Raw genomic sequence first — 20,896 nt, 5'->3', positions numbered from 1 at the left:
GTGTGCATTCACATAGCAAGGTAAAGGATTTGAGTGGCTTGTCTGTGTGAGCAATGACTTCCCATAAGATTAGGGCAACAGGTGACCAGATTTTTTTTTTTTTTTTGAGACAGGGTTTCATGTAACACAGGATAGCTTAAACTCACTACGTAGCAGTAGCAGCAGAAGATTTTGAATTTCTGATCATTCTGCTTCCAATTGATGGGATTAAAGGTGTGCACCCATCAGACCCAGTTCTAGGGATTTAACCCAAGGTTTCATATACATGAGCACTCCAGTAGCTGAGCTGCATCTCCAATTCTTTCTCAAAGAAGCTGTCGCTGTTACGCTCAGCCTTAACTTGAACTAATAGCAATCCTCCTGCTGCAGTTTCCCAAGTGCTGGGGTTGTACACATGGGACATTGCATCCAGCCAGAGGAGACTGCGTGACGTTTACATGGAGCTGTGGAGGTAAGGATGAGAGAGACTGTGTCAACCTCGGAGGAACAGCCCGGACAAGGTCAGGTAACCACGAGATGGAATGTTGTGAAGAGTGGCTGAGAGAAGATTCAGGTCGTCCACACACAGTCTTGGTAGAGCTTAGGGTTTGTGGTTGTATGGCTGCCTCAGTACACCCGAACATATATGAATTCATGTAATCCTCACAGGTAGCCCTGGCCAGTTAGAAACACTATAAGTAGAGAGGCTGGTCTTGAACTCCCGGAGATTCACCTGCCTTTATCTCCTGAGTGTGGGATTAAAGACAGGTACCACTGGGCCCAGCCTACCGCAGCTTTTCAGATAAAGGCTCTGACAAGCGGAAGGCCCACTACACACTCATCCCCTTTAAATCATGAATTAAAACATACTTAGAGGCAGAGTGAATAGAATTCATTTATTTATTTTTATGGAGGAAGAGATTCCTTGCAGAGTGGGTGTGATGGCCATCCATGCACTCTCAGCACTCGGGGACAGAGGCAGAGGGATTGCCACACGAGCTGAGCAGGCCACCTGGGGCTACAGTGAAACTGTCTCAGGAAGGAGATGTGATGGTTTGTGTATACTCTGCCCAGGGAGTGGCAGAATTAGAAGGTGTGGCCCTGTTGGAGGAAGTATGTCACTGTGGGTGTGGGCTTTAAGACCCTCATCCTAGCAGCTTGGAAGCCAGTGTTCTGCTAGCAACCTTCAGATGAAGATGTAGAACTCTCAGCTCCTTCTGTACCATGCCTGCCTGGTGGCTCTGCCATGTTCCTTCCTTGATGATAAATGGACCGAACCTCTGAACCTGTAAGCCAGCCCCAATGAAAAGCTGTCCTTAGAAGAGTTGCCTTGATCATGGTGTCTGTTCACAGCAGTAAAACCCTAAGACAGCAGACAAACAAGAAGACTCCTTGCAGGAAACTCACTGAATGGTCATGGAAAGGTGACAGGTTCCAGCTGACGTGACAGTGATCAAACACCTTAAAGAGGAATAGCCTGGGGAATGCAGAGAATTCCTTAGTGACGGTGGCTGCACAGAGGATAGGAAGGACGCTCAGGAAGCCATAAGCAGCCATATGAAGGTGGGAAATAAAGTAAACAAAAACAAAAAACAAAACCAGGAGCTCCATGAATTCTCGGAGATCCTTCCTGGAGAAGGTTTTGCTATGCAAGAAATGAAATATAAAAAGAACAAGTGATCTCCATGAAGAACTGGGTAACGCGAGAGGGTTAGAGCCCAAGAATGGAGTTGTCTAGCTTGGTTAATATACACAGATTTTTAACCAGCATCTGGTGCCCATAGGCCTCCGCCTAGGCCCATGATACCTGAGGTTAATCTCAGGAAAACTCAAATGAGGGCTAGGGAATTTAGCGTAACAGAATGCTTACCTAATGAACAATTGAACCCCTGGATTCTGTCCCAAGCCGCACGCACAGGATCCTGGCATGCTCAGGCACACCTGAGAGGTAGAGGCAAGGAGGATCAGAAATTCAAAGTCATTCTTAGCTGCAAGGCAAGTTCAAGGGCAGCCTGCATACACGAGGCCCTGTCTAAATGAAAAAGAAAAATCCAAACGAGCGAATGCTTGTTTCTTGTGTTTCCAGTCACCAGACTTCTAGGCTCCATTTTTGGTCACAAACTCCAAAGACTTCTTTAATCCCAGCACTCGGGAGGCAGAGGCAGGAGGATTTCTGAGTTCGAGGCCAGCCTGGTCTACANAGTGAGTTCCAGGANAGCCAGGGCTATACAGAGAAACCCTGTCTCGAAAAACCAAAAAAAGAAGAAAGAAAGAAAGAAAGAAAGAAAGAAAGAAAGAAAGAAAGAAAGAAAGAAAGAGAGAGGAAGAAAGAAAGAAAGAAAGAGAGGAAGAAAGAAAGAAAGAAAGAAAGAAAGAAAGAAAGAAAGAAAGAAAGAAAGAAAGAAAGAAAGAAATCCTGGGTTTGACTGGATTTCCCAAACCAAACGACTACTCTTCCTTATGTTATGAAATGTTACAGAATTCTCAAAGTGCCTGGTATCCTAACAGCGAATAAAGTGATACCCAATTTGGTTTGTATGCCACCCTAGTCTAACCTAAAGGAGTCGTGCTGCCTTTTCACTTCCGAATCCAATCACTCAACTACTTAACCAGTAGTGGGAGGGAAAAAAAAAAGAAGCTGCCGTCACGAACAGGATTCGAACCTGTGCGGGGAAACCCCATTGGATTTCGAGTCCAACGCCTTAACCACTCGGCCACCGTGACTTCCAAAACCATGGTTGGCCGCACGCTTACAGAAAGGGTCCGCACGGGCGACTGGGGAGGGTGCGAACGGACCGCTGCAGGGTCGCGACTCAGACCCGGAGCCGCTCTCTCCCTCGCACCTTCGCGAGGCTGGGTCGGAGAATCGGGGCTCGCCAGCCGACTCCTTAAGCGGAGGCGATTAGCGAGCCCCGAAGAACAGAGGGAGGAGACCCCTCACCTGACCCCCGGGTAGCACCAGGGGTGCTGGGTGCACCGGGGCGCGGAGCGTCAGGGACACTCGTGGGTTGAAACGGGAATGGTTGGAAGGAACTTATCGGAGCGAAAGAGTTCCACGGGAACGTGCGTGCCGGGGCCACTCGGGGTTACAGGGCGGAGCTCCTGCAGAGCCGGGGCTCCCGGCTTCCCGGTGGGGTGGGACAGTAAGCCCACTCCCGCTGCGAGACTAAGTCGGGGAGGGCTCCGCTGTCCCACAGCCGCGTCCCGCGAGACCCCGGCGAAGCCGCCGGGCTGCCGCTGCGGGGGAGCCCGCCGAGCGCGCTCGGGCTCGCCCGCCTCCCGCCGCCGCTGCCGGGGTGTCCGCCGAGCGCGCTCGGGCTCGCCCGCCGCCGCGCCGGGCCGCCGGCAGGGGGCGCTCCGCCGGCCGGGGCCCAGGCGGCGGGAGGCGGCGGTCGTGGCGGCGGGAGGCGGCGGGAGGCGGGCGGAGGAGGAGGCGGGAGCTGAGCTGAGCGGGGCGGGCGGCGGCGGGGCCCGAGCCCGAGAAGATGGCGGTGCGGAAGAAGGACGGCGGCCCCAACGTGAAGTACTACGAGGCCGCGGACACCGTGACCCAGTTCGACAACGTGCGGCTCTGGCTCGGCAAGAACTACAAGAAGGTACGCGGGCGGCGCCGCGCGGGGGCCCGGCGGGGACAAAGGGCCCCCGGCCGCCGCCGCTCCCGGGGCCGGCCCACCCTGCGGCCGCCGCGCCCCTCCCCGAGGCCTCCCCGCGCCTCCCGCCCGCCCCTCCCCCACCCCGCCCCCACCGTGCCCTCTGCCCCGGTGCAGCGCAGCGGCGGCGGCGGCGGCGGCTCGGGGCGGCGGCCCGGGCCCGGCAGCCCTCGTCCTCCAGGCTGACCGGTGCCGCCGCCGCGCGCCTCCTCCGCTCCGGTGTGCGAGCCGCGGGCCCCGCCGGAGCCCCCCGCCGAGCCAGACGCCGGAGCGGCCCAGGCCTCCCCGGTGGTGCTTTGTGTACGTCCGGAGACAGATGGCAGGGCAGGAGGGTAGACGGGCGCGGAGCAGGCCGTTGAAAGCGTCTCTACCTGGGGAAATCACCTGTCTCCCAGGGTTACCCTCGCCTCCTTCTAAAGGGCTGCAAACCTCTCAGGGGACAGGGCATGGCAGTCCAGGGCAGCAGCCCCTCCAACCCTCCTTTCATAATGAAGTCGCTCTGCAAGCCGGCCTGGCATTGCATTGGGTTTGAGGTCCAGAGGCTAGGATAAGCTTCATATCGCTAGTCCCCACCCCCACCCCCACCCCGTAACTGGAAATAAGGATGGGGGAACAAAAGGGTTCGAGAAGCCCTACCTGTCTTATTTGTTTATTTAAACCAATTTTTATTCTTGTGTCTTCATGGCGTCTGGGCTTTTTTTCTTTCTTTCTTTCTTTCTTTCTTTTTGTCTTCGATATGGCCTGCTTCCTCACCAACCCCGGCTAAGGGTTTCCTAGCTTTGTTTTACAGCCCCCAACTCTTGCTACCCCAGCTTTGCAGCCAGCCTGTGGGAATACAGTGGGCAGCTTCAGAAAGCTCCACTAATCCTGGTTTGAGTTTGGCCCTGAAACCATTTGGGGTCTCTGTTGGGTGTCAGACTCTTGACAAACAGCTGTTGGGTCTCTGACTTGTGTGTACCCTCAGCGTGAGGTTCTGGTTCCCAGTCTTCTGCCTTTGACCTTTTAAAGGGAGATCAGTCTAGGGTCTTGGTGTGAAGCCCCGAGGGCTTTGACAGCTGTGACCTGCTTCAGCTTTCAAGTGCTTAACTCTTTGTCATGTACTTCTCCCTTCTCGGATCTCTTTACACCTCCCACCAAGAGGTGCTGACTCTGATTAGGGTAGAGGAAATCAGGGTCAAAAGGTAAAGAGAAAGTAGCTTCCTGGCTCAGTGAACAGAACGGAAAGGTAGGATTCCAGGTAGCTCGTTTCAGTACGGAAGCGTTTGAGGTCATTGATTCCCCAGAAAAGGATAGATGGCTGTCTTCTTGTTACTTATTTATCAAGCTGGGTGGGTGGTCTGAGATCCTTGCTAGAGAGGAGACCCTGCAATACCAACCGTGCCTGGCTTTAGCAGAAGCAAAATGCGCAGGCTTAAGTTTTTAAGTGAACTTGTCCTGCCTCACTCCCTTGCTCTCTTAACACACCGTTATGGACAGAAGCCTAGTCTTTTATCGTGTCCCCCCAAGAAATACATTGTTGTGTCACTTAGAGCCTCAAAGGGTTTTTTGTTTCCCTTGAACTCCATCAACCTTCAGAATTTTTACAGTTGGTAGGAGATGAGGTGCCGAGATAGCAGCGTCCTGCAGTTCCAACTTCAGGGTACAGCCAAGGAAGAGTATAAAACTTCCCTCGCTGCCAGTCCTCAGTCCCCGCCACCTGGGCTGGTGGCATAGAATCCAGTCCCTCCCGAAGCCCTCTCTATATAAACTAGACCTGTGGAGGGGAAGGCGCATTTCTGTCTGTTCCGGGTGCTTCTAGGAACTCACAGAGAGACATGGGAGGTGGTAGAGAATGTATCTGGATCCTGTCCCCTCCCTTCCCTCCTTCCCCAGTACATACAAGCAGAGCCACCAACCAACAAGTCCCTGTCCAGCCTGGTGGTGCAGCTGCTCCAGTTTCAGGAAGAGGTTTTTGGCAAACATGTCAGCAACGCGCCACTTACTAAACTGCCGGTGAGTTCAAGGGGAGGGGGACAAATCCTCCAAACTGGGAAGAGGTTTTTCGTTTGTTTTGCTCTTTAAATTTTTTTTTCTACGTGCCTACAGTCCAGAATTAGGGAGGTTGAGGATGGGTAGTCAAAAGCAGGAGGCCAGACTGATCTATACAGCAATTCAAAGACAGTGTGTGTAGTGCCATGTCGAAAAAGAAAAACAAAACCCACCTCTTTCAAATTTCAAAATTTTGGGAGGTTTTTTTTTTCTGTCTCCATCAATAGTCTGAGTATTACAGCTTGACCTAGCCCCCAGGTGACCATTCCTGTTACTTTAGAAAAACTCCACAACCAGTAATAATCTGAGAGTGTCAGGTTTAGTCCTGCAGTCTCACTCTCTCTCTCTCTCTCTCTCTCTCTCTCTGTTGTGCTTGGGAGCTGAAGAGATAGCTCAGTGGCTAAGAGCACTCGCAGAGGACCTGGGTTCAATTCCTAGCACCCACATGGCAGCTTACAAACATCCCTAGCTTCCATTCCAGGGCATCCGATGCCTTCTGAGCGTCATGGGCATTCAGGAAAAGCACTCACACATGCAGAAGAAATAAATCCTAAAAAGTTAAAAAAAAAAAAAAAGAATGTGAGGTTTTAGGTCAGATATGGTGATATACACCTGGCATGTCTACTACTTAGAAGCCTGGTTCAGGAAGATTACCGATTCAAGTCAGCCTAGGAAACTTAAAAACATCCTGTCTTCAACTTTAAGAAAAGGGGTCCTGGATGTATAGTCCTAGCAGAGCACTTGTCTAAACTGTGAGAGGCCCTGAATTCTGTTTTCAGTATCACAAAGGAAGGGGTGGCCCAGTGGATAAAGTACCTAGAACTACTCACACCGTGGAAGGAGAGAATTGACAGCCTGTGATGTCCATTAGTGCACACACACACACAACAACAACAACAACAACAACAACAAAATATATACACACACACATATATATATAGATATAGATATATAGATATATATACACATACATATCCATCCATATAACATACATACACACATACATATACATACATACTCACACATGCAATACATAGGAAGGACACATACATATATACACATACAACACACACATTACATACATATATACATAGAAGACATACATATACACATGCATACATACAAAGAAATAGAAATTCTAAATAAATAGGTAAGTAAATGTAATTCCTTAAAAGGAGGCAGTGGAATTTAGATTTGCATAAACTTTAGTCTTTGTGTGTATGTATGTATGTATGTATGTACAATGTAACTTTCACATACTTCTTCCCTGTCTCAATTTTGTAGATCAAATGTTTCCTAGATTTCAAAGCAGGAGGATCCCTGTGCCATATTCTCGCAGCTGCCTACAAGTTCAAGAGTGACCAGGGATGGTGAGATGCCTCTTCTCTCCGCCTTTTATATTTAGTTAAGAGAGAACTTTCCATTATTTCCTGGGGTCCCTCTGAAGTGAGAGAACACATGTAGAAATTCTGTGTGTCTCTTATAGATCAGAAGAATAGATGTCACGTCCAGATATAAATGAATTGGGAATGAGTTCTTCCAGGACGGGGATTCTTAGGTTGTCACCTCAAGCTCTGTCCTTTTGGATTAAGCACGAAGTGACTCATGCATTGGAGACCAGAACACCTGGGTTCCCTGTGATTTGGGTGAAATTTGTTATAAGAATGCCTCCTAATTTCCCATTAGGAAGTTATATACCTTTTGAGCTAGAGAGACGACTCAGTGGTTAAGAACCCTGCTGCTCTTCCAAAGAACTCGGTCCCATTCCCAGCAGCCACATGGCTGCTCACAACCTTCTGTGACCCTACTCTCAGGGAATCCCATGACCTTTTCTGGTCTCCACAGGCACTGCACGCACGTGGCACACAGACATACAAGCAGGCAAAAGACCCATACATATAAAATAAAAACATAAACTAAAACAAATAAAAATAAAAAAGAAGAAGAAGAAGAAAAAAAAAGGAAACAAAAAGGTCATGTACCTTCACCTTTTCCCCAGATATAAACTTACTAGATTATTGTCCTTTTATAAGGCGGCGTTATGATTTCCAGAATCCGTCCCGCATGGACCGCAATGTGGAAATGTTCATGACCATTGAGAAGTCCTTGGTACAGGTAATATACAAGCACATCCCCCATCCATTTCCCTACCCTCAATAAGAATACAAGATAGCTCTTCCTCATCTCGCCTATGTCTCCTCTTCACAGAATAATTGCCTGTCTCGACCTAACATTTTCCTGTGCCCAGAAATTGAGCCCAAACTGCTAGGGAAATTAAAAGACATTGTTAAGAGACACCAGGTGAGTGGGAGGCAGGGTGAGTAACTCAGAGGTTTCTGAAGTAGGAGTCTGGTTTACACAATGTTAGCACTGTTAGCACGGTTTCTCGTGCCTGATATTGTTTCTGTTAGGAAGCAGCTTGTAGTACCATATTTTCTCCTGCGCTGTGGCCTTTCTGGTTAGAGCGAGAGTTAAGTCTTTGAGCAGCATTTGTCCTGTTTGCTCCGTTCTCCAGGCTTGATGGTTTTATCAAGAGTTGCTCCTTGACCCTGCTTTGACCTGGGTGATAGAGAATGTGTTCTACTGAACTAGAGATACCTGATTTCAGAAAAATCCAACCTGGGAATCTGCTGTAGTGGTGTGCCCTAGCACTTGGGAAGTAGAAACAGAAAGATCAAGAGTTCAAGCTGGGCAGTGATGGCGCACGCCTTTAATCCCAGCACTTGAGAGGCAGAGGCAGGTGGATTTCTGAGTTCGAGGCCAACCTGGTCTACAGAGTGAGTTCCAGGACAGCCAGGGCTACACAGAGAAACCCTGTCTTGAAAAACCAAAAAAAAAAGAAAAAGAAAAAAAAAAGAAAAAAAAAAGAAAGAAAAAGAGAGTTCAAAGTTCCCTTGGCTACATAGTGTGTTCAGGTCTGCCTGGAGTATCAACTGATACTGTTAAAACAACCTCAATAAATCTCTGCTCTTTGGAGCTCCTTTTAAATAAGCAGATATTATGGAATAGGCACTCATAGCCCACTTTGAATTTCCCATAGGTATGATGAGTCAGTGGGTAAAGTAAGTTCTTGCTGTGCAAGCATAAAGACCAGAGTCTGGATCCCCAGAACGCATGGAAAATGTGGGTGTTAAGGCATACACCTATAGTGCCAGGAGGGAGGAGCAGGTAGATCCTGGGGTTCATTAGCCAGCCAGCCTCGCTGAAATGACAAGCCCCCAGTTCACTGTCACGTTTCTGAAGTAGGTGACTGGGAGAGAGTAATAAAGGACACTTGTGGTTGACTGTAGCATGTGCATGCACACAGACAGTACACTGCACACACATCTGTGCAGAGGGTTATCTGTAGGGATAGTCTCCAGCTGTTCTTCAGTGCTAACACATCATTCATACTGTGTTTCTTTGCCACTTAGGTGGTGTTGCAAGAAAATACAAACTAATTTTAATACCACTTCAGGAAAGATGTAATTTGAAAGGCAAATCTGTGGTTACATTTATTTATTGTTTCTTTTTTGTTTTTTTCGAGACAAGGTTTCTCTGTGTAGCCCTGGCTGTCCTGGAGCTCACTCTGTAGACCAGGCTGGCCTCGAACTCAGAAATTCGCCTGTCTCTGCTTCCCAAGTGCTGGGATTAAAGGCGTGCGCCACCACTGCCCGGCTTTAGTTGTTTTTCTTAACTAGAGAATCCTTCAAAAGGAAGTAGATTTACCCCTTTTCCTTGTGCTTCCAGGGAACCATCTCTGAGGATAAGAGCAATGCCTCCCATGTTGTGTGCCCTGTCCCAGGGAACCTAGAAGAAGGTGAGACTTGGGCTTTCTGTCGCGCAGAGGATCGCTTACATCCTGGTATAACACCTATGGTTCTGAGCCTTGGAATCCCGAACTTCTGTTACTGAGTCTCCTGCACATCCGCAGAGCGCTCGGTTAGAGCCCTTGTCTGGTCATTTTTCCCTTCAGCGTATCTCTCTCTCTCTCTTCTGTCTATCCTCAGAGGAATGGGTACGGCCAGTCATGAAGAGGGATAAACAAGTTCTTCTACACTGGGGCTACTATCCTGACAGGTGAGGATGGGTTCTCAAGAGCAGACACAGGTCCGTGTGGCAGAGCAAGGAAGCCTGAGTCAATTGTTTATTTACTTATTTGGGTTTTTTTAGGATATAGAATTTTGCCATGTAATCCATGCTGGTAAAGAACTTGCTATGTAGATAGTGCTGGCCTCAGTCTTGAAGCAGTCCTTGTACCTGAACCTCCTGAGTGCTGGGATTAAAGGCGTGAGCCACCCACTGGCTTTGTGTGTGTGTGTTTGTTCACTTTTGCCTTTTTTAGCTTTAATTTTTATTTTATGTGTATGGTTGTTTTGCATGCTTGTATGCCTGTACACCTGAAACTAGAGATATAGACTGTTATGAACCATGTGGGTGCTGGGAAACAAACCTGAGCCCTCTACAAGAGCAGTAATTGCTCTAAATACTGAGCCATCTCTCTAGCCACTGCTTTCTGGTGTTTGTTTGTTTGTTTGTTTGTTTGCTGTGAGACCAAATCTTAGAGCCCAGCTCACCTAGCACGTCTGCCTCTGCAGAGCCCAGTTCACCTAGCATGTCTACCTCTGCCTCCGCAGTGCTTGGGTACTGAGGAGCACCACCATGCCCAGTGCCCAGTGTTTGCTCTTTTTTGTTGGTTTTTCAAGATAGGGTTTTTCTATGTAACAGCCCTGGCTGTCCTGGAACTCACAGAGATCCACCTGCCTCTGTTCTCCAAGATCTGGAATTAAAAATGTGTACCACCATCAAGACGGGATCTCACTATGTGATTTCAGCCAACCTGGAATTCACTATGTAGACCAGACTGGCTTCAAACTCAAGAGATCTGCCTACCTCTGCTCCCTGAGTGCTGGGATTAAAGGTGTAGGCCACCACCACCACCTGGCTATAATTTTTTTTAAATGTATGACTTTTTGTGTGCATGGGCAAGCATGCACAGGGACAAGAGGGTAACCTCAAATTCATCCTTAGGAATGCTAAGACAGGGTCTCTCATTAGCCTGGTACTCACCAATTAAGCTAGATAACATGGCCAGAGAGACTTGGGGATCCTCTGTGCCTTTGAAGCACTGGAGCGGCCAGCACCAACATTGTTTGTTTGTTTGTTTGCTTTATGTGTGTGAGTGCCTACATTTATGTATGTGCATCGCCTGGATGCCTGGTGTCTGCAGAGGTCAGAAGCAGATGTCTAGGGATCCCCTTGAACTAGAGTTATAGGGAGTTTTGAGTCATAATGTAGGTGCTGGGAACTGATCCCAGGTTCTCTGCCAGAGCAGCAATTGCTCTCCCCCCCCCTTTCCAGAGCAACAATTGCTCTGGAAACCCTTTCTAGAGCAACAATTGCTCTCCCCCCCTTTTCAGAGCAACAATTGCCCCCCTTTTTTTGGTTTTTAGAGACAGGGTTTCTCTGTGTAGCCCTGGCTGCTTATTAGATTTTTGTTTGTTTGTTTGTTTTTGTTTTTCGAGACAGGATTTCTCTGTATAGCCCTGGCTGTCCTGGAACTCACTCTGTAGACCAGGCTGGCCTCGAACTCAGAAATCCGCCTGCCTCTGCCTCCCAAGTGCTGGGATTAAAGGCGTGTGCTACCACGCCCGGCAGATATTTTCTTTATTTACATTTCAAATATTATCCCCTTTTCAAGTTTCTCCTCCGAAAATCCCCTATCCTCTTCCCACTCCCCATGCTCACCAACCTGCCCACTCCTGCTTCCTGGCCCTGGCATTCTCCTATACTGGGGCATAGAACCTTCACAGTACTAAGGGCCTCTCCTCCCAGTGATGACCGACTAGGCCGTCCTCTGCTACATATGCAGCTAGAGCCATGAGTCCCACCATGTGTTTTCTTTGATTGGTGGTTTAGTTCCAGGGATCTCTTGGGGTACTGGCTAGTTCATACTGTTGTCCCTCCTAGCAACAATTGCTCTTAACTGCTGAGCCATCTCTTCAGCTCCTTGCCCAGCATTTTTATATAGGTTCCAGGTTATATTTTTATATAGGTTATACTTATTGACTGGTCATTCCCCAGTTCAATTTTATGTTCCATTTTATCATACATGCATACATACATATTTAAGACAAGATTTCACATAGATGTACCACCTTCTCCCTCCTGAGTGCTGAGATTAGAGGATTGCTCTCTCTCTCTCTCTCTCTCTCTCTCTCTCTCTCTCTCTCTCTCTCTGTGTGTGTGTGTGTGTGTGTGTGCTTGCATGTATTCAGGATTGGAACCGTATGCTTTCCTTCTAGGTTGGGTCCCAGAGGTGTATCTCTGGTCACCAGGCTTGTGTGGCAAGCACTCTCCCCCAGTCATCCCTTTGGGTCATGTTCATATGTTTTGATAATTAAATGTAAAACAAAGGCAAGCATGGTATCACACATCTGCCCAGGTCTCACTTTAGACTCAAGGGAATCCTGCCTTAGTTTCCCATAGTCATCAATGTTAGATTGTCTTCATACTTTTTGGAAAACCTTTTTGTCCTGTTTTATTTTTTGGTTGATTGGTTTGCTTTTGGTTTTTGAGATGGTCTCACTCTGCTGTTCAGACTGAGTAGGACACAAGACTCTCCCAAATACTGGGATCCCAGGCTTGTATCACCACGCCTGGCTTTCGAGTTTTTGTTCCTGTTTTATTGTTGATAGTTTCATGGGTCCAAGAGCCTGTCTGCTCGCCAAGTACTGTACCACTGAACCACCTCTAGCCCTCCTTTACATTTTTATTATGGTACAAGCTCCTGCTACACTGACCAGGCTGGCCTTAGGCTGCGCTTTGTTCGCTCCCCGAAGTCCATCTCCGCCTTCACCTCACGCTGAATCTCTTCTGGCAGCTACGACACGTGGATCCCAGCGAGTGAAATCGAAGCATCTGTAGAGGACGCTCCCACTCCTGAGAAACCGAGGAAGGTGAGCTCTCCTGGTCCCCTCCACCGCTGGAAAAGCACTCAGGACCAGCCTTCTCTGTCAGAGGAGCTGCGGACTCTTAAGAGTTTCTAGGCAGAGCCGTGGCTTCTGGTAACTCTGACATGGACTGCCCTATGTGTGCTTCAGGTCCATGCAAAGTGGATCCTCGACACTGACACGTTCAACGAGTGGATGAATGAGGAAGACTATGAAGTCAGTGATGACAAAAGTCCAGTCTCCCGAAGAAAGAAGATCTCAGCGAAGACGCTGACGGATGAGGTGAGCTTCTGCTCCTGCCCCTCAGAGCTCTTGGCTTACACCTGAGGCAAGCCATGCTGGGAGCTGGAGGGTGACCTGCTGCTCATCCCACTTCCTGTTGTGCAGGTAAACAGCCCGGATTCAGACAGACGGGACAAGAAGGGGGGAAACTATAAGAAGAGGAAGCGCTCTCCCTCTCCTTCGCCCACCCCAGAGGCTAAGAAGAAAAATGCTAAGAAAGGGTACGCTACCTCCTGTGTCCACCCGCACTGTCCTGATGCCATCTCAAAGGAAAGACAATGCTTTTTGAAGTCACTGGCCCCTGGCTGGTTGTCTGAGAGGAGGTTGAGGGGACCTTCATGCGCCTGCTTAATGGTTTTAGTCCTAGTTATCATTACACTGAAAAAAAGCTTAGTCACCCAACAGAAAATATTCTACACTACCCCATTATTCTGCATGTACCAGTTTCCATTCCACCCAGCTCTGCCAGGACCGCTCTCTCTTTCTCTCTTTTCTTCTTAAAAAACTCCTCTAACTTCCAAGGATGTTTTTCCTTCCCAGACCCTCAACACCTTATACCAAGTCAAAGCGAGGCCACAGAGAAGAGGAGCAAGAAGACCTGACAAAAGACATGGACGAGCCCTCTCCAGTCCCAAATGTGGAAGAGGTGACACTCCCCAAAACAGGTATGGGCCAGGTTGAGCTCTCAGACCAACCCCCACCCCACCTTCTCCCGTCCCTGCTGTGCTCAGCTCCCCAAAGCACTGTTTTTCCAGATCTAAAGTAGCATTTCCTCAGCATAGCTGGTTAGTGAAATTATCTCTTACGCTATATCCATGTCTCCCATGGACCTGCTTTGCCACTAATAGAAGTTGTGTGCAAACTTTGCTTTTCTGTGCTAAGAATCAAACCTAGGAACTCCTGTGTACTAGCAAATGCTCTACAGCTGAACCACACCTCCCAGCCCTCCAAATCCTGTTTTGTATGTATTTATATGTGTTGGCCAGTGGTCAACTTCAAGTATCATTACTCAGGAGCCTCTATCGTGTGTGTATGTGTGTGTGTGTGTGTGTGTGTGTGTGTGTGTGTGTGAGTGAGTAAACTTGCCACAGTGTACATGTGGAGGTCACTGGACAACCTGTGGGACTGGGACTTGGTTTCTCCTTCCACCTTGTGGGTTCCAGGCATTGGTATCTTTATGCATTGTTCCATCGTGCCAACATCTGCCTTCTGTTCTCAGACCTGGGCTTGACGGCCAGGCTAAACTGGCTTGTCAAGAACCCTCAGGGATCTCCTCTCTGCTTCCCCAGCACTGTGGTTACAAGCCTGTGCTGCCATGCCTGGCTTTTCACAGGGGTTCTGAGGACTGATCAGATCTTCAAGGGCTGTACCTTACTGACCAAGCCATCTGTCTTCTCTGATGGGTGTCTGATTATACATCCCATCAGTAAAATATATTTCAAGGCAAATTATGCAAATTATACTGCCAAAACCTTACTTTAGGGCCATTTTAGAAGCATATGCAAACATTATTATTAAGGAAGGGATTGGGACTGGGCTGTTGGATCAGTGGTTAAGAACAATTATTGCTCTTTCAGAGGACTCAGGTTTGATTCCCAGTGCCACAACGGTGGTTCACAACTGTCTAATTCCAGTACCATTGGATCCAACACCCTCTTCTGGCTTCTGCAGGCCCTGCATACAGATGGTGCACAAGCATACATTCTGGCAAAACAATCATATACATAAAAATAACTCAGAAAAAATTAATAAAAATCTATCAGGGCACATGCCTTTTTAATTCCAGCACTTGGGAGGCAGAGGCAGGCAGATCTCTGAGTTCAAGACCAGCCTGGTCTACATAGTAAATTCCAGAACAGCAGGGCTACACAGAGAAACCCTGTCTCAAACAAACAAAAAAGAAAGAAAAAGAAAAAAAGAAAAGGAAAAAAAAGAAAAAAGAAATAGTTAAAATCTTTCATTTTAAAACAGTGTGCTTGTTGTGCTGGGCGGTGGTGGCGCACGCCTTTAATCTCAGCACTCGGGAGGCAGAAGCAGGCAGATTTCTGAGTTCGAAGCCAGCCTGGTCTACAGAGTGAGTTCCAGGACAGCCAGGACTGCACAGAGAAACCCTGTCTCGAAAAACCAAAAAAAAACAACAACAAAACCAAAAACCAAAACAACAACAACAAAAAAAGACAGAGGAAGAAAATGTTGGACTGCACTACAATACTGATTTGTCGTCTGTCTCCTGTCCAGCAGCCTCATATCTCAAGAAATGCATTTCAGGGGTTTGGGAAGCTGGTTTCCCCTGAGCATTTGTGTATGAAATCAAGGCAGGAGAGTCTCCTCTGCTTTACAGCTTTGAAGATTAGGTTGGGGTGCAGCTCGTGGTGAACACTGCCTAGCTAATACAGAGTCCTGCACTCTGTCCCCAGCCCTTCAGACAGTTTTAAAAAATCTTTTTATAAGCCGGGCGTGATGGTGCATGCCTTTAATCCCAGCACTCAGGAGGCAGAGGCAGGTGGATTTCCGAGTTTGAGGCCAGCCTGGTCTACAGAGTGAGTTCCAGGACAGCCAAGGCTACACAGAGAAACCCTGTCTCGAAAAAAAAAATGTTTTTTTAAATATTTAAGCTAGGCATGGTGACACATGATTTTAAACCCTAGCACTCAGAAGGCAGAGGCATGGGGAGCTCTGTAAGTTGGAGGCTAGCCCGGTCTAAATCACAAGTTCCAGGACAGCCAGGTTTCATACAGTGATCCTGTCTTCAAAAATTAATTAAGATCTGACTGAAAATGGAGGTAAACACCTTTAATCTCAGTGCTTAGGAGGCAGAGGCAGGTGAGTATCTGATTTCAAGGCCAGCCTGGTCTACATAGTGAGTTCCAAGATAGTCAGGGCTATATAGTGAGACTGTCTGGAAAAAAACAAAAACAAAACAATGTTATTAAGAGCAAATCATTTAACTTGACCTGGCGGCATAGCATAGGCAATAATCTCAGTGGCCTGCCTGGCTGAGGCAGGAGGATGAAAGGAATAAAGAGTACAGAATGGGCCTGGGCTACAGAATGACCCCTGAGGCCAACCTGCATAACTGAAGGGGACATCTCAGAGTGGAAAGGAAAGCCAAGGGTGGGTCACGTCTTCAATCTGCACTGGGTAGGCAGAGGGTAGTCAGGAGTGCAGGCTAGCCTGAACTACATAATGAATTCAAAACCAGCCCGAGCTGATGGAGTCTGTGTCTCTTTCTTTTAAAAAATACTAAATAAAAAGTAAAGATCTAGTTATGGATATATTTCATGTATATGAGTGTTTGTCTGTCAGTACAATTTGCATAGCAGGAGAGGGCATTGGATTCTGTGGGACTACCATTACAGATGGTTGTGAGCCACCATGTGGTTGCTAGGAATTGAACTCAGGACCTCTGGAAGAGCAGTCAGTGCTCTTAACCACTGAGCCATCTCTCCAGCTTGAGGCTGTTTGAAGAAGGCAAAGCCAAAATAAAATGTTTAAGGAAAGAGAAAAAGAAAAAAGTGCTGGGGGACTGAGCTTGGTGGTGACACACACCTGTCACCTCAGCACTCAGGAGCAGATGAAGAGAATCAGGGCCGTTCTTTGCAAGTTAGAGGCCTGGAATACATGAGACTCTGCTCACCCCCCCCAACTCCCCCCTCCAAAAACAACAAACAAAAAACCCTTGGTGCCTGGACTATAACTCTGGCAGAACGCTGACATGAATGCATGAGGCCTTAGGTTCAGTTGCAAGTCGTCTATCAAGGGATGATCGCTAACTGCTTACCTAGCATGGTCTAGTTCAAACTCAGTCCATTGAAAGATTGTACAGGGAGACAAAGAGCAGTCATACAGAAGTAGCCCTTGGGGTGCTGGGGTTGGAGAGTAGCAGTGCACGCACATAGATGCTGGGTAAGGCAGTGGAATAGAAAACGAGTTTCAAAGGGTTCTGAGAAAGCAGCATATGCAAAACTGTTAGCAGCTGAGACGTGAGGGCTTGACTTGGCTCACATGTCTAATGCTTTTTCTCTTTGCAGTCAACACTAAAAAGGACTCTGAGTCAGCCCCAGTCAAAGGCGGCACCATGACTGACCTGGGTAAGCCAGGGAACCCCAAGCAGGCAGTGCCTGGGGCATTGGGGAGCTCAGCCCACCTTCCCATAGCCCTCTACTCCTGTAGAGGCTCTGCCTGACGCCTGTCTTCTTTCCCTTCCAGATGAACAGGACGATGAAAGCATGGAGACCACGGGCAAGGTGCAGCCAGTTTAGACAGGCTCTCTCTCTCTCTGCGATTGGCTTAGAGAGGCCCCCCCTCTGGGATTGGGATCACAATGTTCCTTCTGCCCAGGCTTTTCCCGCCATGGATGACTTCTAACTGCTGCCCAGAACCCCAGCCCCTAGAGTCCCAGGGCCCACGGTGCTCATCCTCATCCCATGTTGGTGCCATGCTCCTGGGTGTGGGAGAAGCCGAGGGCTGCTAGGCAGGGAGGGGAATGCTGAGTGTCCAGCAGCCTCCATATTCATAGGACGAGGATGAGAACAGCACGGGCAACAAAGGAGAGCAGGCTAAGAACCCAGACCTGCACGAGGACAATGTGACCGAGCAGACCCACCACATCATCATCCCCAGCTACGCCGCCTGGTTTGACTACAACAGGTACTGTCCCTGCCTATCCCTCCTCCTTCTCCCCTGTGGTCATCAATGGGTTCCCTCTCTTGTTGCCCCTCTACAGCTTAGAGCTGCCAACCCCATCTTTCAAGCCTGCCACCCTTGGACTCCTACTCACCCCCCTCCCCTGGGCCTTCTAAACCCGTTGTGATTTATCTTGCAGCGTCCATGCCATTGAACGGAGGGCTCTTCCTGAGTTCTTCAACGGCAAGAACAAGTCTAAGACTCCAGAGATGTAAGATTTCCGCTTATGATTTTCTTTTGGGGTCCTTTCTGCATTCACCCTTTCAGACTTAGCAACTTTCAACCAGGCTCTCTGTTAGACTTACAAAGACATGATAGACGCCATTAGACAGCCACAGCCTAACACTTTAAACATGTTCTTCGGGGGTCGCCTGAGGATGATAGAGCAGAGCATAACATGTTCTTCGGGGGTCACCTGAGGATGATAGAGCAAAGCATAACATGTTCTTCGGGGGTCGCCTGAGGATGATAGAGCAGAGCATAACATGTTCTTCGGGGGTCGCCTGAGGATGGTAGAGTAGAGCATAACATGTTCTTCGGGGGTTGCCTGAGGATGGTAGAGCCGAGCATACTTTTCTATACAAAACAGGTACCTGCCCCGTCATTCCCATTGCTTCAAGTTAAAAATCATGCAGAGAATATCACCCCATGATTGCTATGATATCTGAAATTCACATACCCCCAGTGTATGAAACAACTTTAATTAAAATGTAAATGATGAGATTAGGTTGAAAAACAAAATAAGGTGGTGGCGTACACTTTGAATCCCAGCATTAAGGAGGCAGAGGCAGGCAGAGCTCTTGAGTTCAAGGCCAGTCTGGTCTACACAGCTAGTTTCAGGAGACCCAGGGCTGCAAAGAGAAATTCTGTCTTGAAACACCAAAAACCAAACCAAACCAAAAAAACAAGATAAGATCAAGCCTAGTGGCACATGAGGATAGCCCCAGCACCTGGGAGGCTGCTGTAAGACTCAAATTCGAGGCCACCCTGGGCTTCCTAGCTAGACTTTGTCAAAGAAGGAACTGAGATCCGGCTCAGGATTGTGAGATAGAGCGTGCATTATGAAAGAGTAGCACGCAAGTCCAGGATTAGGGCTGGAGACGCAGCCCCTCCGTTGTAGAACACTTGCCTAATGTGCTGCACAAGAGTCTTGTCTTTGGACCACTGTGCATGCGGGAAGGCAGAGGGCAGATCTCTGAGTCTCATCATTGCAGATGGAGACCAGCCAGGGCTATATTGAGAGACCTGATCTTAAAAATGAATAAGCTACAGATCTTGGGCTTATAAGTCGGTGTTTATTGACTCTGATAGCTGCATTCTCCGTGTGTCGGACAGGACACACTCTTCCAATACCCTCCCACCTCTCGGACAGGACACACTCTTCCAATACCCTCCCACCTCGAGCCCTCAGCAGACTTCTTATTCATCTCATCGACTCTTTGAAAATACTTGGCATATGCCAACTTGTAGTCCTAGCTCTGGAAAGCTGAGGGAGGATTGTGAGTTCAAGGCCAGCTTGGGCACAGAGTAAGACTGTGTCAAACAAAAAGGAGTTGCTTTAAAGCTCTGTTTTCAGTCAGTTTGCTGGGCTTGTGTTGTGTGTGGAAATCTGGGGTTAGGGTGCCCCACGGTGAGCACATGACAAGGCAGGGTTAGCCTCCCTCTGGGATCATCTGTGCTCAACTTGTTTCTTTCTCCATAGCTTGGTGTGGGTCTCTTCCTCTGGAGAGCCAGGTTTATGACAGGAAGGAAAAGGCATTGCCAGGCGATATGACTCTATGTGGTGTGCTGTCAGGAACAGTGAATGGTAACTTCCCAAGAGCGTGTTGTCCCTAGCACTGGCTAATAAACATTGTCATCATCTAGAATAGGATTCTGGTAGGAGGGAGCATTTGACTTAATTTACTTGAGTAAATTCATATAGCTAGTAAGTAGTAAAACCAGAATCTGGATCTGTAGTGTGGACATATTTTCAAATTTTATACTTTATAATTTTTAATTAATTATAATTATTTCATTAATTTTAAATATTAAGATTCATTTTATTTTTAAAATTATTATATGTATGCGGGTATGTGCATGTGAGTGCTGTGCCCACAGAGGCCAGGAAAAGGTGTTGGGTCTGTTAGGGCTGGAGTTGGGAGCCATTGTGCATGGCCCAGAATGGGTGCCGGCATCTGCACCCCCAGCCTGTCGGTCAGCTGTCATCTTTCAGGCTCCTACAGTGCCAGATATTGCTAGTTCTCCAAAGATATCCTGCTTGACACACAAGGACTTTAAGTTTCAAATAGTTTGAAATCATCATGGTAAGACTGGCACTTGAATTTAGATCTTTCTAACTTTAAAATATAAATTACATCGGTAATCCCAGCACTTAAAAGACGGAGCCAAGAGGCTGGGGAGACGGCTCAGAGGGTGAGAGCACTGGCTGCTCTTCCAAAGGTCCGGAGTTCAAATCCCAGCAACCACATGGTGGTCATAACTATCTATAATATAATCTGGTGCCCTCTTCTGGCCTGCAGGCATATATGCAGGCAGAACACTGTGTACATAATAAATAAATCAACCTTAAAAAAAAAAAAAAGAAAAGAAAAGAAAAGAAAAGAAAGAAAGAAAGAAAGAAAGAAAGAAAGAAAGAAAGAAAGAAAGAAAAGAGGCTGAGGCAAGATCACAAATTGTAAGCTGGTCTGGGTTATAAAGCAAGTTCCAGATTAGCCTGAACTACAGAATAAAATACTGTCACAAGAAAACAAACAAATAAAACTAAAAGAAAAACAAAACAACAGACTAGGCATGTGGTGCATGCTTTTAATCCCAGCACTGGGGATACAGAGGTAATAAGTTCAAAGCCAGCCTGTCTGCTTAGCTCATCCCAGGCCAGCCAGGGCAAGTGTGTGCAGGAGACTCTCGGTGGTTAGGAGTCTGTGCTGCTTTTGCAGAGGACCTGAGTTCCTTCACCAGCACCTGCCCTAAGTGGGCTGTGACTACTTAGACCTCAGCTCCAGGAGGATCTGACAGGTTCTTTCAATGGGCATCTACATGCAAGCGCACATACCCACACACGTACTAACACTTAAAAATAGTTTACATTTATTTCTGTGTACTAAGGGTTTTCCTACATGTATGTCTGTACACCATGTAGTACCTGGTACCTTTCCTACATGTATGTCTGCACACCATGTAATACCTGGTACCTTTCCTGCATGTATGTCTGCACACCATGTAGTACCTGGTACCTTTCCTACATGTATGTCTGCACACCATGTAGTACCTGGTACCTTTCCTGCATGTATGTCTGCACACCATGTAGTACCTGGTACCTTTCCTGCATGTATGTCT

The 20,896-nt window shown here is 47.9% G+C and overlaps 1 protein-coding gene and 1 non-coding gene across 7 annotated transcripts in view; one reads left to right on the top strand and one right to left on the bottom strand.

The window, feature by feature from the left end:
* Positions 1-2,621: 2,621 nt before the first annotated feature.
* Trnas-cga lies at positions 2,622-2,703 on the bottom strand. The gene has a single exon. It is a non-coding gene; the product is annotated as a tRNA-Ser (tRNA).
* A 670-nt stretch (positions 2,704-3,373) lies between these two features.
* Smarcc2 (SWI/SNF related, matrix associated, actin dependent regulator of chromatin subfamily c member 2) overlaps positions 3,374-20,896 on the top strand; it is a 30,014-nt gene continuing 12,491 nt past the window's right edge. For 3 of the 6 annotated variants that reach the window (XM_021205789.1, XM_021205786.1, XM_021205788.1), the window contains exons 1-15: positions 3,374-3,575; positions 5,502-5,621; positions 6,942-7,027; positions 7,691-7,772; positions 7,866-7,958; positions 9,387-9,456; positions 9,647-9,716; positions 12,520-12,595; positions 12,740-12,871; positions 12,977-13,092; positions 13,412-13,536; positions 16,903-16,962; positions 17,081-17,118; positions 17,391-17,521; positions 17,697-17,768. In XM_021205789.1, coding sequence (XP_021061448.1) covers positions 3,465-3,575; positions 5,502-5,621; positions 6,942-7,027; positions 7,691-7,772; positions 7,866-7,958; positions 9,387-9,456; positions 9,647-9,716; positions 12,520-12,595; positions 12,740-12,871; positions 12,977-13,092; positions 13,412-13,536; positions 16,903-16,962; positions 17,081-17,118; positions 17,391-17,521; positions 17,697-17,768 — 1,382 coding nt within the window. In that variant the 5' untranslated portion in view covers positions 3,374-3,464. The remainder of the gene's footprint in view (positions 3,576-5,501; positions 5,622-6,941; positions 7,028-7,690; positions 7,773-7,865; positions 7,959-9,386; positions 9,457-9,646; positions 9,717-12,519; positions 12,596-12,739; positions 12,872-12,976; positions 13,093-13,411; positions 13,537-16,902; positions 16,963-17,080; positions 17,119-17,390; positions 17,522-17,696; positions 17,769-20,896) is intronic. The other 3 variants (XM_029542066.1, XM_029542067.1, XM_021205785.2) reach the window with 1 other exon arrangement.

Source organism: Mus pahari, chromosome 9 (genome assembly GCF_900095145.1).
Source record: "Mus pahari chromosome 9, PAHARI_EIJ_v1.1, whole genome shotgun sequence".
Taxonomy (NCBI): domain Eukaryota; kingdom Metazoa; phylum Chordata; class Mammalia; order Rodentia; family Muridae; genus Mus; species Mus pahari.
The sequence above is the reverse complement of the archived record's forward strand: the minus strand, read 5'-3'. Positions and strand labels throughout refer to the sequence as shown.